The sequence below is a fragment of the Cnephaeus nilssonii genome (genome assembly GCF_951640355.1).
Source record: "Cnephaeus nilssonii genome assembly, chromosome: 4".
Taxonomy (NCBI): Eukaryota; Metazoa; Chordata; class Mammalia; order Chiroptera; family Vespertilionidae; genus Cnephaeus; species Cnephaeus nilssonii.
Window position 1 is genome coordinate 88,137,490 of NC_137075.1, and position 22,708 is coordinate 88,160,197.

The following is a 22,708-nucleotide window of genomic DNA, read 5'->3' on the forward strand; positions in this document are numbered from 1 at the left end:
CCCTACTGGGGATCGAGCCTGAAACCTAGGCATGTGCCCTTGACTGGAATCGAACCCAGAAACCAGTCCTCAGGTCGACGCTCTGTCGACTGAGCCAAACCAGCCAGGGCTCTAGTGAATTTCTTGAATCATTAAGTTTGAGCTCTTAAAAGACCCTCAACGGAGAGGCACCTTCTCCCTAAAAGAGAGCACCCTGCCAAGATGGACCATAACTTCTTCTGTGTGATAGTCAGGGAAGAACTGTGTCCTGGGGCCTTTTCATCCCCAGCCCCCCACATCCCCCGCCCCCACCCCCCAAGGCTGGCTGAACTGGAAGAGCAGTGAGGACGGGTGGGCAGCTGCTTTCAGGCAAAAACCAGAAAGAAATCCCAGTCTCTCTGTTTTATTTTGGTTTAAAAAATCAAGTCGGCTGACAATGGAAACTCCTTCCCTGCTCTCGACTCTCCTTTCTGCGCGTGTTGACAGTAGCCGGACTTGCTAATTCTGGCTGGGGTTTTTCCCTCCCTGGTGTTTTTCTCTTTTATCTTCATCAATTAAAGAGAGCTTCAAACTGTCGGAAGGTATCTGGGGTTTTGTGTATATTTTTTTCTTTCTTTCACATAATTCTGTGGGTCTTTTCCCAGATATATGTACTTTATCTTAAATTAACTTCTAACTTAAGTTTCCGCCCATGTGACTTCCAGCGTGAGTTACCAGAAACCACAAGAGAGAGAGAGCGTGAGAGCCCCAGAGCTAACGACATGTCCCTGTGGGGAGCAGTGCCTCTGCACCCTAGAGTGAGGAGGACACAGGGGTCAGAGGTGGCTGCCGGGCGGGCGGGCAGAGCAGGGACCTGCCAAGGGGGTGGGCTGGCGGCCTGGTGGCCTGGGAGCAGTCGGGAAGGGAAGCCAGCTGGTGACCAGAGAGCCCAGAGGCGTCTGGGGCTGCGAGGAGAGCCCAGAAGACTGCAGCCATGCCTCACAGCTCCGACAGCAGCGACTCCAGCTTCAGCCGCTCTCCCCCTCCTGGCAAACAGGTAGGGTCCCCCTTCCCTCCCTTCTCCCGTCTGATTCTCCTGGGGGGACACCAAGCGGGACAGGCTTCCTTGTCCTGCCCAGGTTGCCGAGGAGCGAGGGAGTGGCCGGTGGCATAAGCAGTCTGTTAGACTTGAGACGTGGGATTTGCAATCAAGCCGAGCCTGTTGGCAGACACCCTAACCCTTCTGCCCATTCTGCCGAAGCCCCCTTTCCTCCTCGTCCTCCAAAGGTGCCCCTCGCCTCCGCCTCACCTGGATTCCCACCCCGTGAAGCTTTCTAGGAAGCCCAGGGGAGAATGAACATCAAAGAACTCTGGTCTCTCGCAGGAAAGACTCTGCAGTTCTCCAAGGCAGTAAATCACAAGAGGAGGAGCCTCGGCCTGGGCTGCTGGCAGGCATGACCCCAAGGCTAGAGATGTGGTGTTCCGGGAGACAGCCGTCAGGGCAAGAGAGACAGGGGTCAGGCAGAGAAAAGGAGAGAAAAAAAAAAAAAAGAAGTTAAAAGGAAGGGGAACCGGGGCAGCACGGAAGGCTCGATCGTCTATCTTATCTACTGGGGCACTGCCCCTGTCACCAGCACAGCCAGCAGAGGGATGCTGGCTGCGGCCAACACCGCTCTCCCCCGTGGCTTCTGGCCAGGAGGAAGGAAATAAATCAGGAGGTGACTAGAGACTTGGAGACATTTCCTAGCAGCTCAGCTCAGCTCCAGGGAAACCAGAGAGATTGAGGTAGAGATTCTGGGGCGTTTGGAGTCTAGATTGTGACTTCTAAGTCCAAAGTTTCCAGCGTGGGGGTTGCCAAAAATGGGGTACTCGGCCTGCTTCACAGTTTCTGGGGTGTTCTCTTTACCACATTTCTTGACATCCTTCTCCATAGGAAGGCTTCTTTCTCTTCCGATACATTATGGGATTAAAATGTCTTCCATTTTTTTCTTAGCACAGATATCCAAGAGGGTTTTCGAAATGCTGCTGCCAAAATAAAAGTAATATAGCATGGGTCATGCATTAAGAGGAGAGGAGCAGGTTGGGAGGAGTCCTAGTAGAGACCCCTAGAGGGCAAACAATCCAGTCCTCTGCCCGAGATGGTATCAGGGTGGTTCAGATTGCCTGGAAGTCTGTACTCTTCTTAGGAAGGAAATTACTCATGGCTTCCATGGTAACCTGGTCCGCATGCCCCTCAGAGGAAGAGCACTTCCTTCCTATCTAACCCAATGCCCTCCTACTGCAATGGCTGGAAGTGTTGGGCAAATTAGTGAGGCATATGCTTGGTGAGCACAGAGTCTTGCCCTAGGAACGGCACACCTCTAGACTGGGGGGACTTGCAAAAAGGTTTCACTCAGACTCCTCCATTCATCCTGCAGCATCTGGGTGAAAGCTGGAGCTAACCTCTCTGCCCAAGCAGAGGACATGCCCATCTGCGAGATGCACTTAGAGAACACCCAAGGTCCCCTCGTCCTTTTAAGTGTCCATTCACTACCTGCCACGGCCAGGTAATCTTCACCATTAAAGCCAGTCTTGACCTCTTGAGCTCAGGGTCATGGGGAATGTCAAGGTCACTGTGCATAATGAAAGGAATTCAGGGAAAGAAGAGACAGATCTGGGATGGGGACCTCAGCCCAGGAATGCAGCAGAAGGCACTGCCCCTGTCACTAGCACAGCCAGCAGAGGGGTACCAGCCACGTGTACAGAAGCTGGCACATAGTAGGTGCTCAAAAAGTTTTGAAAAGAAATAGCAAGAAAGTTCTGAGCCAAAAAGTGAGAGAGTAAGGGTGGAGCAACCCTGAAGAGGGGGAGAGGTGATAAAACACACTTCATCGCCTTAACCATCTTTTCCAAATACAGCTCTATTGAGGCCTCAAGGTCTTTGCCCTCTTCCTGTAACTTTTGGGCAAAAAAATTATAGAGACCTAAGGGAGCATAACAGAGTGTGGGGAAGAGTTCCCTTCTGTATTTGGCCTTTTGGTAAATAGCGGGTGGATGGGCAAATGAAACAATGAAGAAATGGAAGGATGGATGGGTGGATGTCAAACAGCAGGAGAGCCTGCGTTAGCTCAGAAGAGAGAAGCAAGATGTGCCTAATTCTCATCATATCTGCTTCCCCCAGGACTCATCTGACGATGTGAGGAAAGTTCAGAGGAGGGAGAAAAATCGCATTGCTGCCCAGAAGAGCCGACAGAGGCAGACACAGAAAGCCGACACCCTGCACTTGGTGAGTGTTCAGACCTTTCTTCCTCCTCTTGAGCCTTAGACTTTGCTCCCTGCCACCCATGGATGCTTACACCACAGCTTTGAATCTGCCTGCGTGGGGAAGTGGATGTGGGGGGAGTAAGAAGAAGGGTGATGGGCTGTGGGGTGAGGGGGGAGAGGAGGCTCTCCTTTTAGTGCATTGAGAAGATTCTGGCAGGGAATGAGCCAGAAGGCTGAAAGAGAAAGGAGCCCCTTCTTGCTGACCCCTGAGGAGGAATGAGGGGTAAATGAGTTGAGCAGGGGAAGCCCAGAGGCTGAAAGGAAGGCAGAATCACCTGCTCGGGGATGGGGTAGCCAGAGAAAGCTCCATCCCTTATGAGCCTAGAGAGCAGAAGGGAGGACTGTCTCGGAGGAATTTAGATGTTATGAAGAGCTTTGGGGAAGCCCAACATCCCGCAGTGCTAGGATCTCATATAGTCCCATCCCCTGGGAGCCCAGTTGGGCAGCCACCCTGCATTTGAGGCAAGGAGGTCCATAGGGTACTGCACGTTACTTCTTTTTTTTTTTCTGAACACCAAGGTTTTATTTCGAAACTTCTCTCTTTAACCATATCCCAAGGGGGTCTGTGGAATACGTGGTTTCTAGTGCACTTACTTGGGATGCTCACCATCCTCATTGAGTTGCTTCTAGTCTCAAATTTTCTAGAGAAGGCCCTGACCCCTGGCTTGAGCAATTCAATGCTGAATTGCAATTCCACCAGCAGCCCAAAACCCTAGTTGGTGTTTCTAGATTCTGGCTGTGTGCTTTGTCAGCAATACTCCCTCCTTGTCTGCCATACCTTATCACCTGGCCTCTCTTCACTCTGCCCCTTAATTTGGTCCTTATTAACTAACTCTTACTTCACTGGCTCCTTCCTCTTCCATCCACTCCACTTTCTCTAGCAACTCTGCCTTTCTGCCCTGCCTCCTGAACCATTCCCAAACCTCCAGCATCCTAGTAACTCATTTCAATGGTAAAAGAGCAATTGGCACCAAAAATGAATATGCTTGTGTTTATTTGAAAGATTAGCAATGGAAATCAGCCAGTTAGAATAGCTGATTCCATCTTATCAGGAAAAAGTAAGATGTTTATGTGTGGTGTCAGACGGGTTTTAGACTTGATTGGGGTGATCAATTTGCAAGGTATATAAATGTCTAATCACTATGCTGTACACCTGAAATAAATATGTATTGTTTGTCAACTGTAATTGAAAAGTAAATTTATAAAAAAAGAAAAAGCAAGATGCAGTTTTAGAGAAAAGCTTTCTGAGGAAGCAGAGAGCAGGCTGCACCGACATCTCTGATGGGATGCCTGTGTTTTATTGGAAATGTAATCAGCGTATCTTCCTTTGCATGCTAATATAGTTTTAAGTTCATAAATATTTGTTGAGTTGAACAACAAAGAGAAAGAATGAATGAACAGCAAGTCTGTCCTTCTCTTTGATAACTGTGATCAGCAGTCTAAATGTTAAGTTGTTGATCCTGCTACTGATATGTTCTCCATGATTTCATTATGGCTTAGGATCTCACAAAACTCCAGTTTACTATTTTAAGCTTGAAAATCTATGATCGCTCATTTTGTCTCTATCAGAGTCTGATTCTAATTCAATATTCTTTAGAGCAAGCCAACAACAACAACAAAAAAACACACAAAGAAATAAAAATCAGAAAGGATAAAACCTTCCTTTTTTGTGCAAGTAGACAATGTCCTGAGACTGGGAAACTGCTATAAACTTTCTAAGTTTGCAATTTTTTTTAAATGTAGAAACTAAGTATAGCTCAGCAGCTCCGCAGTCAAAAGGACAGGGTTTGAATCTCAGCCCCACTGCTTGCAATCTGTGTGAGCAACCTTAGAGACGCTCTTCACCTCCCTCAGATTAAAATGGAAAATGACAGTTACTACCTTATAGAGATAGTGTATACAGAGTTCAACATGGTGCCTGGCATATAACAAATATTTAAAAAATTTAAGGATAAAAAGAGTAATATTAAATAGTTTTTATAAGAAACAAAATAAGTCATCATACTTATATATTTTATATATTTATATAGTTAGTTATGATGATTTATTTTGCTTCTTATAATAATAAAATATGTTATATCTATAGATCGCAGAATTTCACAGAAAGATGTCTTCAAGGCTGGAACGTTCAGACACACTTTTGATGCTTCAGACTCCTCTACAACACTCCCCCACCCCGGAAATGGTTCCAAACTCATGCCAGCTCACTTAGCATGAACAAAGGAGTCTTCCAATCTCCAGCTGCACCATTGTCTCCTTGTACATTCAACCCACTGTCTTCATTCAACCCACTGGGGATATATCAGTGAGGGTGCTCTGTATGTTTCTTTGCTGTGGCCAGGTTTTCAGCGCTGACTCAGCTCTCTCACTCTATAAGAGTTAGAACCAAAAGATTTAGCCCATCTGATTATACTAGTCATAACTAGATTAGGATAATCCCTGGGGCTTGGAGTCTGTAGAGCCTCCAATCATGTACACATTAACACCCCGACCCCAGCCTCAGTCTCCAGAATGTTCCCATCTTCTCCACACCTAGACACAAACTCCTCCCCACTCCTTTCTTTTGAGCACCACAGATTTCACGTTCACTTTTTGCCCAATGAGTAGGTCACATCAGAGTTTACATAGCAAGCTTGGATTGCAGCCAATGCAACTGATGTTTTTCGACATCAGGTAGAATCTTTTGGCCACAACATATAAATCTGTCACCACCAAACAGAAAGTTTGGCTCTGGTCTAAATATTTATTTCCTCTCAGGTGGTAATTACCCATCTTCTCCATCCATTAGCCTCTTACGTTTGTTATTCAGGTAGAAAATCTTCTGGTTATCACCAACATCCTTAGGGTTGAGTGCTTGGTTTGCCCTGGACTCCTTTTCATGCTTGGCTCCACATGCTGAGGTTCTGAAACTATTCTCTGGCCCTCTGACATAGTCATAGGACTCATCTATCAACACTTTAAAGACCAGGGTTTAGAAACTACTGTGAGTACAGCAGCACATAAGGACTATGTTTGTATTAGTGTGCTAGGCTCGTATATACTAGGATAATGCCATCTTCTCAATTTCAACATTACCACTACTATCTATCTTTAATCTACCAAAAGAATTATCTTGTTTTTCCTGTGAAATTGGGGAATACTTATTACTTAACATTTTCCATATTTATCTATAGTGGTTTACATCAAGATACTGTACATTAATTGTTTTTAAATCAACACAGTAGGGAAAGACCCTCTTTTGATTATTGTATTTAATCTCATGCAAATGTTACAACATCCAGCATCGACTATCCCTCACATAAACTGGACCAAGTACTTCTTCTCATAATATCAATAGAGTCCACATTCTCTTTTAAAATATTTTTTTTTATTGATTTCAGAGAGGAAGGGAGAGGGAGAAGTAGAAACATCAATGATGAGAGAGAATCATTGATCCGCTGCCTCCTGCACGCCCCCTACTGGGGATCGAGCCCACACCCTGGGGATGTGCCCTTGTCCGGAATCAAACCTGGGACCCTTCAGTCCACAGGCTGATGCTTTATCCACATTCTGTTTTAATTTTCTTCTGGTTGGGTGTCTCACACAGCACCCATTACACTAAGTTTCTGCAACAGACAACTATAGAGTTCATTAGGTTTAGTACAGACATTGATTAAAAGGAGAAGGGCATATTTTGACCAGTTCATTTTCAAAAGGTATCAGTAGCTAATAAGTGGACCCAAAATAATCAGCTGAAAAACTTAAAAATTTTAAGAGAATCCAGTCAGCTTCCAAAGTTAACACAAAAAGTAATAACTTTCCTATATGTAAACCATGACCAATTAGAAAATTTAATTGGAGACAAGATTCCATTTATAATACCAACAACAGCAAATTGAAGGAAGGAATAAATTTAACAAAAAATATGCAAAACTTAATCTTTTAGATCTATAAAATTATTCTAAGTGACTTAAAAACACTCAAAATAAATGGAAAGGTATATCTTATATAAGGATAGCAATTTTGTTAAATTAATCTAAAATTTAATTTAATGTGATCCCAGTAAAAGCCCAATAGGACTTTCTGGGATTTGGAAGAGAACTAGATTAGCTATTCTAAGTTCCCAGAGAAAAATAACCATGTGAGAATTTCCAGAAAAAATTCTAAAGAAGGAGGGCAACTAGAAAAGATTACCTGAATAAGATATTAAAGGGAATTACAAATGTAGAAATAAAAACAATATGAAAAAGACAGAATATTGGATAGAATAGAATACAGAAATAAACCTCAAACAAATTCAAATTTAAGACCCAATCACATATGTCAATTCCTAAGACACAGTTCAAATGCAAAATGAGTAGGATGGCATTTCAGACCGGTGAGTGAAAGCAATTATTCAATAAATAGAATTGGGACAACTGGCTAGCCATTTTGTCGGGTGGCGGCGGGTGGGTGGGCGGGGGGAGCGGCCGGGGAAGCTAGCTTCTTTATTTCTTTTTTTTTTATTGTCTAAAGTTTTACATATGTCTCCTTTCCCCCCGATCTTTATTTCTTATACAACTTACATATAGATTAAATGTTTTTTATAAAAAAAAAAAAGAAAGAAAACTAAAGAAATTTGGGGGAAACGAGCATTAAAAAATTTATCTTGGAATGGAGTTTTTTCCACATAAAACACAAAACCTTGAAACCATAAAGGGAAATACTGCGAGACATTACCTTTATACATAAAAGTGAAATTTTCTATACGGCTTAAGCTACTATATGCGAGATCAAAGGCAAATGGTAGACTGGGAAAAGCATCTGCAACACATATGACCAAAAAAGGGCATATTTAGTTAATATATGAGAGCTCTTATGAATAATAAAATGATTGACAACCCAAAGAAAAAAACGAGCGATGATTATGAATAGGCATTTTACAGGAAGAGAGAAATAAATGGCAAATAAATATGGAAAAGATGCTTCTTTTCATAATAGTTAGTGAAATGACAAGTAAAGCAATGTGAAAGTCGCCTGCCAGATTGGCAAAGAGGAAAATGCTGCTAATACACGACGTTGCCAAGGCATTAGAGAAGCAGGTACCACCACACATTACTAGTAGGGGTATAAGTCGGTACAACTCCAGTAAGAGGGCATTTGACCACGTCTATCCAATTTATAAGTGCACACCCTGTTACTTGGCAATTTTCCATATAGGAGTCTATTTACAAACATACCCACAGATTACACAATTATGTACATGTAAAGATCATCATGGCTGCATTGTTAGTCATAGCAAAGACTGGAAACAAGCCAAATACCCATCAGTAGAGGACTAATTAAACTATAATTTGCTCGTTCAGTGGAATACCATGGGATTGTTAAAAATAACAGGTTACATCTGTCTGTGCTAATCTGAAAAGATTATCAAACGTCTATACTCTTAAGTGCAAAAGGTGTGAACATGGCACATAGTTTGTGCCCATGCATGTTTCTAATAAAGACAAAAATTTATCTGTGCATATATATATATGTGTAAACTTAACATTTTTCAAATAACTGTTAATGGTATTTATTTCTGAAAAGTAGGATGGAAAGTCTAAAGCAGAAGAGAAATACTTTGCATTTTTTACCTTTTAAAAATATAGTTTGGGTGTTTTCATTTTTATAATATAGATATTTAAATTCTCAACATCGATCATTACAACATATGCATTAGGATGATTTCTTTTCAAATTTTGATTTTAGGCACTGAATAGTCTTCCACTGTGACATTTTATCCTCTGCACATCCACAAATACCTCAGTCCTTTGGGAGAACCATCCGTTAAGATTTATAATGAAGAACCCTAATGTCTACAGGACTATGCAGGCCGTAAAAGGGACGGCAGATTGGTTTTATTTGTGTGGCCATCCTGGTTCATTGTAGTGGCTCTCAGGTGCCTGCAAGTAGGAAGGATTCTGAGTCAGTGGGAAAGAGAGTTGAGACCAATTGAGAAGCTTTGTTCACGAAAAGGCGGAAAGTAGAGGCCATGTCAGGCAGACAGTAGTAAGAGCTCAGAGCTGTGCTGTTGGCAAGTCAGATCTGGCCCTGAGGGTGGAATTGGAAGCAAGGTAGAGTAACGGGGCCAAGTCTGAAAGCTGAAACTTCAGGTACTCCCTTCGACAGGGGCAGGACAGGTGCTTGCCAGGGGCCGGCTCCTGAAGGAGTCCCGCGCTAGTTTAATAAAAGGGGAAGGTTTACAGGTTCCAGAGCAGATCTTTAATGCCGTATATAGCAAACATCACGAGTGTAAATTATGCATTAAATAAAGCTTTAAGCTGATGCTATGAGAAATAAGATATTTATAACTGGAAGAAATCTGAGTAATAGAGGAAAAGAAGCTCAGCAAAGATGTTAACCGCCCAGGCCTCCTCAGAATAACACTATTGCTCTTGGTCTTCTGGGGAGGCCTGAAAGACAAGTCTGCCTAGAGTCCCTTTCCACTCACAGAGCTCTTTTGCTCTCTCTTGGAAAGCATCCCATAGCTTTATTGGCATTGAGAAATTATAAAAAATTCGTAAAACAGAACAACAATAACCAAAACCACAAAGAAGCAATGTTCTGACTGGTTCTACCCTAAAAATTTCAGTGTAAAATCAGCGAACCACCTGTGGAAAAGAGACATTTCTCTTGGCTTCTATTGCTATGAATTTTTTATCAAAAACATATTGAACACAGGACTGTGTACCAGGAACTGTGTGTTATGTGTGCTACCTGCTGTACCTCATTTAATCTGTACAAAAACTTCACTTTGCAAGCCCTATGTTAGGTTAAGTAACTTGTCCAAGTTCACAGAGCTTGTAACTAGACCTGTCTGACGTCAAAATCTGTCTTCTTAACCACTAAGCTATACTGCCTCTTTCTTCAGACTCTTATAAAGATGTATTCATCTTCCATAGCCTATATCCTCCTTGAATCTCTTCTTGAATTTATTTTTTGTTCTTTAAGCAACATCCTCCAAAATTTCACTTTCCCCCTCCATCATTAGGCCTGGTCAAAAAAAGTAAAGATGTCTCTATGAAATATATCAATATCTCCACTGAAACAATATTTTTTAAAAAGCTGTGTAAGGATGAATATTAACATCTTATCTGTGACTACCCTTTGGAGCAGCAATTTCACTTACAAGAATTTGAAGAAAAAATGTTGCACAAAGAAGCTCAATTCATCATTATTTATCAATACTATAAAATTGGACAGATGCCCAACAATAGGGGATTATACATATTATGAAACACTCACCCACTATCATTTGTGCTGGCTTTAAAAATGACTGTGAAGATTGTATTTATCAACACAGAAAGTTGTCAGTGACATAGACCAAGTGAAAAAAAGTAAGTGACAAAGAGTATGCAGAGCACAGTCTCGTTAATGTGAAATGTGTGGGTTTGGTCATGTTTCATGCATAAAGAGATGTCTGGAAGGATATTCTCTAAAAGCCTCACAGTGGTTATTTCTGAGTGGCTGAGTTTTGAGTAGCTTACTTTACACCTAGCACTTTTCTGTCGTTTTTTTTTATTTTATTATGATGAATATATACCATTTTTAATCAGATTAAAAAAAATTAGACTATTTTCTTTATGAAGCTGTCCTCAGCAGCACCCAGCCTTCTTTCTCTTAAAAAGAATGGGAGAGTCTTGGCAAAGAGCCCATGCCCAAGCAGCTTGGGGGGTTTCTTAGTCTTCTTGGTAGGACTCCATCAGGCCCCCGGCTTCCTAGGAAGCATAGATTGATTCCACAGGACAAAGTCCCCTTCAGATGGTGGGTTATTTGTAGAGAGTCCTGTCAGGGGTCCACATGGCAGCTTACCGAGGGAGTAACAATAATGGCTATCAGACTCCCTTGTCTATAGAACCGCAGAATTAAAAGGAGATGCATTGAACTCAACTACTGTGTTACCAATGAGGACACTGATGTCTTTCTCAAGGGCAACCAAGAACCCAAACTTCTTGACTTTTCACCCTTAGCTTAAAAAAACTTTTAAAATTATTTATTTATTTGAAAGAGAGAAACACCCATTTGTTGTTCCACATATTTATGTATTTATTGGTTGCTTCTTACATGTGCCCTGACTGGGGATTGAACCCACAACCTTGGCATATGGGCATGATGCGTTAACCAACTGAGCTACCTGGCCAGGGCCCCACCGTTAGCTTTGTTTTGTGCCATATTGCTAAGCAGGACTTTGTTATGCAGATGGTGTTGCGCTCACATGTCCTTTTGCAAAGAGTAAACCAAGAATTAGGCAGTATGTCTGAATGCCCTAGAGACTCTTCCGCAACAGAAGCCAAGCATACAGCAGGAGACCAGCAAGGGACAGAGTCTAAGATTGAGAGGGCCTGATGTTTAAGTGTTCCTTTATTTTAAAAGGTCTTAAAGTTGTAGCCCAAGATGAAAAGGACAATGACATATTGGGGAAAATATTTTCATCAAGTGAAATAAATGCAAATTTAATGTTTATGCTGTAGAAAGAACATCCTTTTTAAGAAAAACATCAAGACTCCAATAGATTAGTGGACAGAAGCTATGACATAAAAGCTTATGTAACATTTTCCCTACCAGAATGAAAATAACCTTATTTTCTATTCTGATTTTGAAAATGACACACACAAAGGGTTTCTCAACCTTGACACTACTGACAGTTTGAGTCAGATAAGTTTTTGTTGTGTGTGTGTGTGGAGGGGGTGGGGGGAGGGGTCCTATGCATTGTAACATGTAAATTCTATCCACTAGATGTTAGTAGCACCCCCTCAGCCCCAGTTGTGACAATCAAAAATATTTCCAAACACCCCCAAATGTCCCTTGAGGGGCAAAATTGCTGCTGTACCAAACTGACACATAGCAAGTTCTTCCTCTGTAGTAATCAATAATTTGTAATATTATTAAGAAGTTTTCAAAGAGCCAGTTGGCCAAATAAAGTGTTTAAAATTAGGTTGTAAGGAAATTGATGTATGCATTCACTGCCGGTGATGTTGCACATCTTACGTTACCCTTCTTCAGTAATACAGCTTGCTCAGTAATACTTACCAGGAACCGGAAGCCTGGCTGTGCCCTGTGCCACAGTAATCTCACTCCTAGGACTTTATCTAGGAAATATTTGAACAAACAAACAAAAACTAGCGTGGATCAAGATGTCCACTGCAGCATGATTCATGATAGCAACATTTTGATAGAACCACATGTCTGACATTAGAAGACCATCTTAAGTAAATTGTGGATCATCTGTTTGACGGTATAGACATTAAAAATATTAATTGTGGTGATTATAACAAAATTATGGCAGGAAGGAAATACCTATTGTATCTGTACTATGATTGAGATTTTATAAAAATAGGTATTTTATGTTCATTAGAAAGGACAAGATGGCAACATGCACAAATGAAAACAGTCTTGTTAGAGGACTAGGATCATGGTCTTATAGAATTTTTTAAAAATATCTTTAATGTAGTTATGCTGTATATTTTTTTATTTAATACCATAAGAAAATGATCAAATAGTGAAGTGAACTCTGGATGAAATAGTAGATAGGAACAGAGAAGATGTCATTGACCTGGAATTTGGGGGTCAGGTTTTTATAGATCTTATCATTTATCCTCCAAATGGAAACACTTTTGAGAGTGAAAAGGGGCACTAGAAACAACTATGCCAGGACAATAAGTACGAACTGGAACTGTCCCCGTAAACCTCTGGTCATCCTAGATGTAGAGGGACCACGAAGGGAGACCTGGAGCTCTCAGGAAAACTCAAGAGTAGTGATAAATGTCAAGGCCAAGCAGAGGGGACTAGCGTCCTAGCACTAAAATGTCATCTCCTGGACCCGAGGACCCTGTAACTAAAATATTTTCTGGGTATGTGCCCTGACTGGGGATTGAACTCACACCCCCACAAGAACATGCCTTATTGCTAAGGAGGTAGGGTGGCCCAGGAAATTATACACACTCCCAGTACTAGTGCTAATGTCAGCAGAAATGATTCATTCTGCTGTACAAGTACACGATGGCCTCCTATGTGCCAGGTGCATTGAGAATACAGCAGGGACAGACTGAGTCCCTGGTTTCATGGACTTTACATTCAATTGGAAGTCAGACTGGAAAACAGACAAATGAACACACGAATCACACGAAGAGGCTTTGAAGAAAATCTAAGAGTGTAATTAATGGTGACAGTGACTCTAAGGGATGGGGATGAGGACAGTGATCAGGGATGGCCTTTCTGAAGCCCTGAACATCTGAGATCAAATATGGGTCAAAGAGAAGACTGGGAAGATCTGGGTAAAGGTGCTCTCAGAAGAGCCTTGAGTGGAGCCAGTCAAGAGTCAGGCAGAGGTGTTGTGGGGCTGGGGTCCATGAGGGAGTGAGGAGGACTCAGGAATAAAGGCAACTGTGCTCTAGGAAACAGGAACCAGATTTGGGGGGCAGAGGAGTGGTCAACAAAACTACTTCAAATCCTGGCTGGGGAAGATATCTGAACATAAATCTGACCTACAAAACCGGAAGCGATAGCACCTCACTGGGCTGTTTAAGAGTTAAATGAGAGAGCAAATAGAACAACAAAGTAATAATTTTATTTTATGTTTGTTTGTTTTGCATATGGGAAAAGTTGTCTTTACTCATTTGTTTAATGCAGAGAGCCTGGCATTTTCTTACAAATCAATCAGATGAAGTTATCCGTATCATTTGGTTTTTCATTGCAGCTGGTCAAGTCTCCTTCCTTTGGTATAGATGGGGAAAGTCAAGTCTGAGCTAGCGTTCTTAAGGTGGTGTAATTCTGCTGCTTGCACCCCATAGCTTTAGTTTGGGGAACAAAAGTGTTGCTAAGCTGGGGTTCGACTTGGACTTTAAAAAAAAAAGATTCTCTTACGCTTATTTGTAACTATCCTGGAATTACAAAGTGGGAGCTATTCAAGTACTTAAATGGTTGGTTAAACACTCCTGGGAAGTTTTATGGGCATCACGAATTTCTTTAGTGGACTCTCCATTTGCAGATCTCAGATTTTAGTAAATGATTACCAATTCCAAGTTGCCAGGCACTGTCCTAGTCACTGAGGACAAAACAGTGAAGACAATGATCGTCACTGCCCTCACGGAGCTCAATAGTTCAGAACTAGTTTGATAATGTTGTAATTAATGAGATTCTAATAGATGCCCTACCTCTTGTCTTTCCATCTTAAAAATGAACTATTCTGGGCTATTTGAAATTGTTTTCATTAAGTATAATGTAATAGTAATAGTGAGGCACTTTGCCTTAAACAGGCATTAACTTTCAGAAATTTTTTTTTTTACTTAGAAATGTTCTTCCACCCTTTTGATGTTCTTTACATTTATACTAGAGGCCCAGTGCACAAAATTCGTGCAAGAGTAGGCCTTCCATCCCCCGGCTGCCAGCACCAGCTTCCCTCTGGCACCCGGGACCCGGGCTTCCCTCACAGCTCTGGCTTCATCCAAAAGGATGTCCAGTCTAATTAACATATTATGCTTTTATTGCTATAGATTACTTATATATATAATAAAATTAATGTAATAAAATTCAACCTTGTATATATTTTTATATTCTTACATTATTTTAAAGATAAATCAGCTATTGATGTGATTCTCAAACTACTTGCTCATTTAGCTCACCTGGGAAGTATTTTTAAAATATGGATGCCTGAGACCCACTTCAGAACAATGAAACTGAAATCTTTCGGGGGTGAAGTTTGTGAATGAAGGTTTATTAAAGCTCTTCGGGTAATGGCAATGTGCAGACATGGTTGAGAGTTGGGAGCAGTGACGTTTGAACTTTGTCAGGAGCAGGTGGTAGAATGTGAGAAGTGAGTGTGGGGCAACTATATGTGTATAACCCCAGCGCTCAGTCTCAGAACCCTGGCAGCTTAAGAAAACAAACAGCCCTAGCCAGTTTTGCTCAGTGGGTAGAGTGTCAGGCCCGTGGGTTTGATTCCCGTCAAGGGCATGTACCTCGACTGCTTGCGGGAGGCAACCAACCTATGTGTCTCTCTCAGATCGATTGTTTTTCTCTCTCTGTCTCTCCCCCTCCCTTCCGCTCTCAAATCAATGGTAAAATAGCCTCAGGTAAGGATTAACAAACACAAACAAACAAACAAACAAACAAAAATCCCCACAAAAACAAAACAAAACAAAGTTCAAACCTATGTATTGATGGCAATTATTAGTTGTGTTTGTTTCTCAGGACTGGGCTTGCTAGTGATAACCTTGCTAACTTGAGGTATCAGTTAGGAGTGCAGTCAGTTACAAATAATAGAAAACTGTCAGAGTCACACCTAAGTCACGGTTTATTTCTCTCTCATAAGAAGACATTCAGAAGTGGATAGACTAGGGCTAGTGCGAGGATGTCATCAAAGCACCAAGCTCCCTCTCTCTGTCTGCACAGCCATCCTCAGTGTGTGACTCTCGTCCTCAAGGCTGCAGTCTGGCTGCTGGACCTCCAGGCATCAATCTGTGCAGAGGGAGGGAGCCTTTGTCCCGGTGAGGCTTTGCCTTTTTAGTTGGGAAGGAATGCTCTGCCCCATAGGTACTCCTGCTTATATTTCATTGGTCAGAATCTGTCACATGGTTTAGAGCAGCTGGGTATTTGAGGAATTCTTTCTCTAGAGCAAAGTAAGGGGGAGGGTTTGGGATAGATGCTGAGTGGGTCAACCTACAGTGTTTCCCACAGATGAGGTCAATGAACTCATAGTCCTAAAAGCCAAGGAATGGGTGACTGGACTCCAGACAGGGTCCTGAGGGCATGGCTGATGTGGCTAAGCATCAGGTGATGATGGAGGGTGCTGATGGTCCCAGCACTTCAGCTTTAAGGCATGAAAGTGAAGATTTCTCAGAATCAGACATATACATTATTCAGTGCAAAGACCTGTGGTTTTGTGATTTTTCTCCTTCCCTCCTCAGGTAAGGAACAGGAGTCAGGGCTAATTTCCCCAGGACTAGTAGGAGGCGTAGGCATAGATCCCACGATGGCTGGGGCAATGTCCCATCTCTCAATTTGCAGACTTCTCCAGGAATGGGGGGGGTCTGCCCTGCATGTGCATTGGGTGGATGGGGGTTGGCAACTGGTGGAGATAGAACATATAACTGGGTGTGAGGGACATAAGCTTCGCACACTAAGTGTGGTTGAGAGCTAAAAATGTCACCCTACCAATAAGTGACTGTATGTTCTCTTAATGAAGAAACACACAGGGACTATTTTCCCTTTCTGGAAATTGTGTTTCGAATATTCAAGGAGAAGGTCAAGGCACTCAACCAGAGCTGGCAGGAAGGAGCCCAAGCCCTGCTCAGAATGCCTGGAGAGTCCCTGCCAGAGCTTTGGGCGAGAGCCTGTCCTTAGCTTTGGTCCCAGCTGGCTTCCCTGTGGTAAGGGACCTGCCTGGGGATTCCCCCATCATTTAAGAGCTCTTTGAGTGACCCCCTCCTTGGCCCCTCCAGTAGGGAATTCCCCAGAATGTTCCCACACCCCCATGAAGCCTCTTTCTTAGCCACCCCCAAGCTGCTTGTGGTTCATGATAGGAGTGGCATCAAGTAAGCCCACAGGTGAGGGTGAATTGTGAACATTAGCATTTGGATTTGCATGAGGTAGGAAAAGAGGGAAGATTAAATTGGAAATACAACAGGGATGAGGCCTTACAGGAGATAATTATCAATAAGATTTAAACAGACTTCAAAGTCAAGAGAGGATTGTGGGCTCCTCTGAAGCCAGACTGCCTCAATTCAAATACTGTTGCTGCAACTTATGAGCTGTGTGACCTTGAACAAGTTACTTAACTTCTCTGAGCCTTAGATTTTCTTCTTCTGCATAATAATGTTATTTACCATATTGGGTTGTTGCAAAGATTAAACATAATGATAACTGTAAGGTACTTAAAAGAGTGATTGGCACATGGTAGCATTCAATAAATGTTAGTTATTAAGTCACGCTGCATCATTGTTTTAAAACTTTGGTTCCTACTAATCTTTCTAATATAAATTGATTTTTCATACCTCTGTCCCCAATATACATACATACACACACACACACACACACACACACACACACACACACACACACACAGACACACCTTCTCAACAAGTGGGGATTAGAAGCTCTAGTTTGCTAATACACTCAGGTAGTCAATTTGGGATCTGAAATATTGGAGAGTTGAAGAGGGCTTTGACATCTTCTAATCCTGTGTTTTTTAACATTCAGTGCACATTAGAATCCCCTGAGGAGCTTCAACAATGCAATGCCCAGGCTGCACCCCAGACTGATTAAATCAGAGGCAAGCATCAGTATTGTTAAAACTCCCCAGGAGATCCACTGATCCCAATGCATCCAAGGTTGAGACTCATTGTTTTGGTCCAGTCTTCCTGTTCCAAAGTGAGGCAATGGGCTCAGTAAGGGTCACCCAACCAGGATCAAGATCCAGGACCCCTGACCCCAGTTAGCACAGATGGAGCCCACTGTTGCCTGGAGTTAGTTAGCCCTCTAGCACAATAGCTGGACAGGAGATTCCCTCCCAGCTCAGGGCAGGAGACAGATGCCCAGCTCGGTGATTGGACGAGTGTGACCGACTCAGGGATCCTGTACTGTGCTGCTTAAGGATCACCCAAACCAAGACCCACTTTTCTCTTGGGAGACTATAGGGCAGCCAAGGACTTCTTAGTAATCCCTATGGACCTTCAGTCAACTGAGTCACCAGTCTCTCGGGAGAATCTGTTGGGTGTGCTACAGAGAGCCGGGGCTGAGCTGTGGGGAGCCCTGCTCTGCTCCTTTGTGGTTATGGGGCTTTGGACCAATCACTCCTTCGAAGTTTATGGACCTCTTAGAAGCCAAGTGTCTTGAGGTCAATCCTATAGCCCCCTTTCCCAGCAGCTGCTGCCACAGTCATTTTGAGGGGAGGGAGGAGTAGGTTTGTCCCAGGGCTCAGTTGACCTCGTCTGTAAAGTGGGGATAATAATCATAGCTGGCCTTCCATACCCGCCTTGGAGGGTTCTTGTGAGGAGCCTGAAGGGCCTAAATGAATTCCGGAAAGCAGAAAGCAGGTTACAGGGAGGGAAATGCAGGCCCCCCCTCCCCCACTGTCACAGAAGACTTGCCTGTAAGAAGCGGAAAGTTTCCTCCCAAATAGTCCTCTCCTCTTCCCCCTCACTGAGTTCTAAGTTTCCAGCCCGCACTGGGAAGGTAGGGGAGGCGATCATTGTACCTCTGTGTAAACTGCTACTCCCACGACCATGTTTGCCAGATGCCCCTGTTGTGAGCCCTGTCCAGGGCATGACTAACCCCAGCGAGGGTCAGAGTGGACCGAGCAATGGGAGGTGGGGATGCGGAGGGAGGAAGCCCCAGATCAGCCGCTTCCTCCCGCAAGGGAAGTCAAACTCTTCCTCTTGTGCATCTGGCTGGCTGCGTGGCCCCTGGGCTGGCAGCGCTGGTTTCTCGGGGGGCGCGGGGGGGGGGGGGGGGGGGGAAGACAGCAGGAAGCAGTCTTGCTCCCCAAGGCATAGGCAAGTTTGTTGTCTTAGGAGGTGGTTTTCTGGTTAGAGGCGGCAGTGGTTACGAGCCCCCTCCTAGAGCTCTGGGGTCTGCACGCCAGTGGGGCAGGGAGAGGGAGCTGAGAAAGCCGGAGGGAGCTCAGCCGAGCTGGCTCAGACGGAGCTCAGAGGAACCTGCCGTTACTTCCGGAAAGCTGGGCCTGCCTCTCGGCGGGGAGAAGGTCAGAGCGCTGCAGCGGGTCCCGGCGCCGCCTACCCTGCCCCTCCCTGCCGCCTGGGGTTTGCCCAGGCTCTTCGGAGCACAGAGTTTACAGTAAGTGTTGTCACCAGTGGAAACTCTCAGAGGGGGCGAGGAAAAGGGCTAGAGGAAGGGACCAGCACTCCAGGCCCCCAGTTCCCGTCTTACCAACACCCCCTGCCCCTCCGGGTCTGAGTACTGTTTTATCTCCCCTTTCGGTAAAGAGGGGATGCCCTGCCTCTGGGACGTGCCTTGAAACAACTAAAATGGTAATCGAGCCACACCTTGCAGAAGCAGCAGCCAGTGGCTCTGACTCCTGGCATCCCACCCACCCCCACCCCACTTTAGAGATGGGGGGTTTCCTTTGTACTTACCTAGGCACATTTTCTAGCTCAGAGCCACATACCGGAAATGCCAGGCTGAAGCTGTGCATGACCACGTCCGCCCTTTATGAATGGCAGGTGCCGGGTGCAGGGTGAGGGCCGGTGGCAATGTAGCTAGCTCGTTCACCAGCCTGCAGCTCATGCTCCGAGTGGATTATTGAAGGCAAACCTTCAGTGTCAAGTTATCTTACCTCTCCCCACTGCGCATCATGATTTTGAGTTAACTTCTAGTCCAGCAGTTGATGTCATCAGCCAATCAACCAACAAACATTTGAGTTCATATGTACTGTGTACAGGTACTAAATACGTGCTTGAATAATTAAAACAAGTTTAATATCATATTTAACTAGTATTTTCAAACTTTGTCTGATTGTTAGAATGACCTAGGGCACTTCTTAAAAACTCAGATTCCTAGCCCTGGCTGGGTAGCTCAGTTGTTTGGAGCATCTTCCCAATACGCCATATTTGTAGATTTGATCCCCGGTTAGGGCACATACAAGAATCAGCAAATTATAGTAAAAACAAGTGGAACAACAAATCTATGTCTTTCTCCTTTTCTCTCTCTCTCTCTCTCAAATCAATAAGTTAAAAAAAATAACGTCTTTTTAAAAAAGTCAGATTCCCTGAATTCACCTCAAGCCTCAAACCCACTGAGTTTAAACTTCTAGATTTCCAGGAAGCACCTGAAACTATATTTTTCACAAGCCCTCTAATTAATTCTAATGACATGGTAGGTTTGGAAAATGCTGACCTAAAGCATACAAAACTAGCACAATAAGGCCTCGATTCCAAATATTAGTTTGCTTTTTGAACTGAAATTACAATTTATTTGCATCTTCGGTGCCATTTCCCCTTCCTCTACGGGCACCAATGTAGTGGAAAAGTTTCACTGAGTCAAGGCTTGTGAACTGCAAAAAACACATTGGAAATGAAATCCCCCTGAGTTTTCTGAAGGTGGGATTGTTCTCCAGCAAATGCTGATTCCAGAGTGTCACTGTTGATTAATTAATAATGTGATCAGTAATCAGCACTCTTTACCCTGAGTTTTCCTGATCAGCACATATCTGATGGTTCATCTGAGCAACAGGGGAAAGGTGTTCCTGGAAAAAAGGAACCACAGGGGCTTGGGACACACCCAGAACGCTGTGTAACAGGCTCCTGGGTGAGCAGAACTGAGCAAAAACAAACACGGGTGGATAGTGACCATTTAATAACCTGGGTGACACTGACAGTTCACCAGGGATTCCATTCACAATGTTACGGAATTTACCAGGCAACCGAAAAATACACAGGGGGTACTCAGAGACTCAGGGTAAACCCACTTATTTTCAGATGTCCTAGTACAGTGATTCAGGGGGACAGTTCTCCAGATCCTGAGTGAGTGACTATGGAGGGAGCTTTCCCTTTATACCCTTCGGTTTCTTTGTTTTCTGACTACCAGGCTTTTGTGGTGGGCTTCCACAGCGCCCCCCTGAGTCGTTAGAATGGAGAAGTTAGGTTGTATCTACTAGTAAATGCCTGGCCTGGGTGGTGCTAGTGACCTCCCCTCCAGCTAAACTGTTACATTCTTTGTTTATGGCCCCTTTGTAAACAGGGAGGAATTAGGAAAACACGTCTTGCTAGACCAGATTGTTAAGAAAGGGGCAGTGACTTAATTATAGGCTATCAAGAATGTACATTAGGTTACTGGCACAGATTCAGATTGCTAGCCCCCTCCCCCCCACCCAAATGTCTTATATTCCCCATCAATAAGACTAAATGCAAATACTGGGACCTCTTGGAAAATACCCTATATAATAAGAGAGGAATATGCTAATTATCTGTTACACCGTGAGGTGTAATGACCGACCGCATAAGGACTGGATCACGGATCTGCAGAAGGGTGGGGCAGCGAACTACAATCGGGAGGCGGAGAGCTACAGGAGGGGGCAGGGCAGCAAGCTATGGGGGGAGAGGGGGAAGGAGGGGAAGCTACAGGAGGGCGGCAGCAAGTTACTGGTGCACGGATTCGTGCGCAGGGCTACTAGTATAGTATAACAGAGAGTGAAAAACAGTGAAATCAGTATCAGATGTTCTCATAAACTCTTTACCATTTTTTCAGGCTCTGGCCTGCCAGCCGGTTTCCTTTGACAGACACTTGCCACTTTCAACCCATATGCACACTCACAGAGACCCATGTACATACATGCACAAAGGAGAACACTCACACCCAAATTCACATGCACATTCACACATACACCTCTATTTGGTTGGAACCATATGAAACTGCCATTCTTATAGGTCGAAACAGACAATTATCAGCAATTTCATGTGGTTCAACCTAATATCTATGCATACACATGCACATACTGTATATACACATGCTTATACAGATACACACATACAGCGCTACAAACATATGCACACATGTGCACACACTCACATGTGCAAATCCCCCGATGCCCTGCTCCACGGATGTGCCTGTCAATCTAATCTGGCTCCTCCTGCTCCCACCCCACCCCTCAGATCTTGGGGCCTGGCCCGACATTAATCTCCAGTGCTGATCCCTCCCCCCTCACAGGAGAGTGAAGACCTGGAGAAACAGAACGCGGCTCTGCGCAAGGAGATCAAGCAGCTCACAGAGGAGATGAAGTACTTCACGTCGGTGCTCAGCAGCCACGAACCCCTGTGCTCGGTGCTGGCCGCCAGCGCGCCCTCGCCCCCCGAGGTGGTGTACAGCGCCCACGCCTTCCACCAGCCTCACGTCAGCTCCCCGCGCTTCCAGCCCTGAGCTTTTCCAGAGGTGGGGGAGAGCAGAGCCCACACCCCCAGTCCCCGGCTGCTCCGCAGGCCTCGGGAGGGGCACACAGACTGTGGCCAGGTGGCCCTCGTCCCCCAGAGGCCTCTCTCCACCTGGAGATGCGGAGACAGGGGCCTTGACAAGGACTGAACACAGGACCGAAGCAGGAAGTGGGCGAGGCCTCCTAGCGGGGTGGCAGCCCCTCAGCGCGTGCTGGACCCCATGCGGGTGGGAGGCCCAACCCAGAGTTGTACCAGGTATACCGCACAAGCGCCGCAGCACAAGAGAGAGGAAGCAGGGAAAGGTTATTTTTCTAAATAAATGTCTTAAAAAGAAACCCGTTTGGCAAGTCCGTTTCCCTGGAACCCTTAAACTCTGTGGGGCTGGGGCCTTTTTTTTGTTCTTGGCCTTAAGAGCCCTTAAAGCTCTGAAGACTCCGCTAATCTCTCTCCTTTTCCATCGTTTGTTAACCTGCTTGGTGAGCTGGGGCTTTCAAAGACTCTTCCATCCTCCCTCAAGCCATCTTCTTTTTTTTAATTTTTTTAAAATTTTTTTATTAAGGTATTAT

General features: G+C 44.2%; 1 protein-coding gene across 1 annotated transcript; it reads left to right on the forward strand.

Annotated features, from left to right (window-relative positions):
- Positions 1 to 886: 886 nt before the first annotated feature.
- Positions 887 to 22,345, forward strand: BATF (basic leucine zipper ATF-like transcription factor). The gene is made up of 3 exons (XM_079769503.1): positions 887 to 1,015; positions 3,119 to 3,223; positions 21,922 to 22,345. Exons 1-3 carry the CDS (start codon positions 953 to 955, stop codon positions 22,129 to 22,131), a joined length of 378 nt encoding a protein of 125 aa, XP_079625629.1. The 5' UTR covers positions 887 to 952; the 3' UTR covers positions 22,132 to 22,345.
- The last annotated feature ends 363 nt before the right edge of the window (positions 22,346 to 22,708 follow it).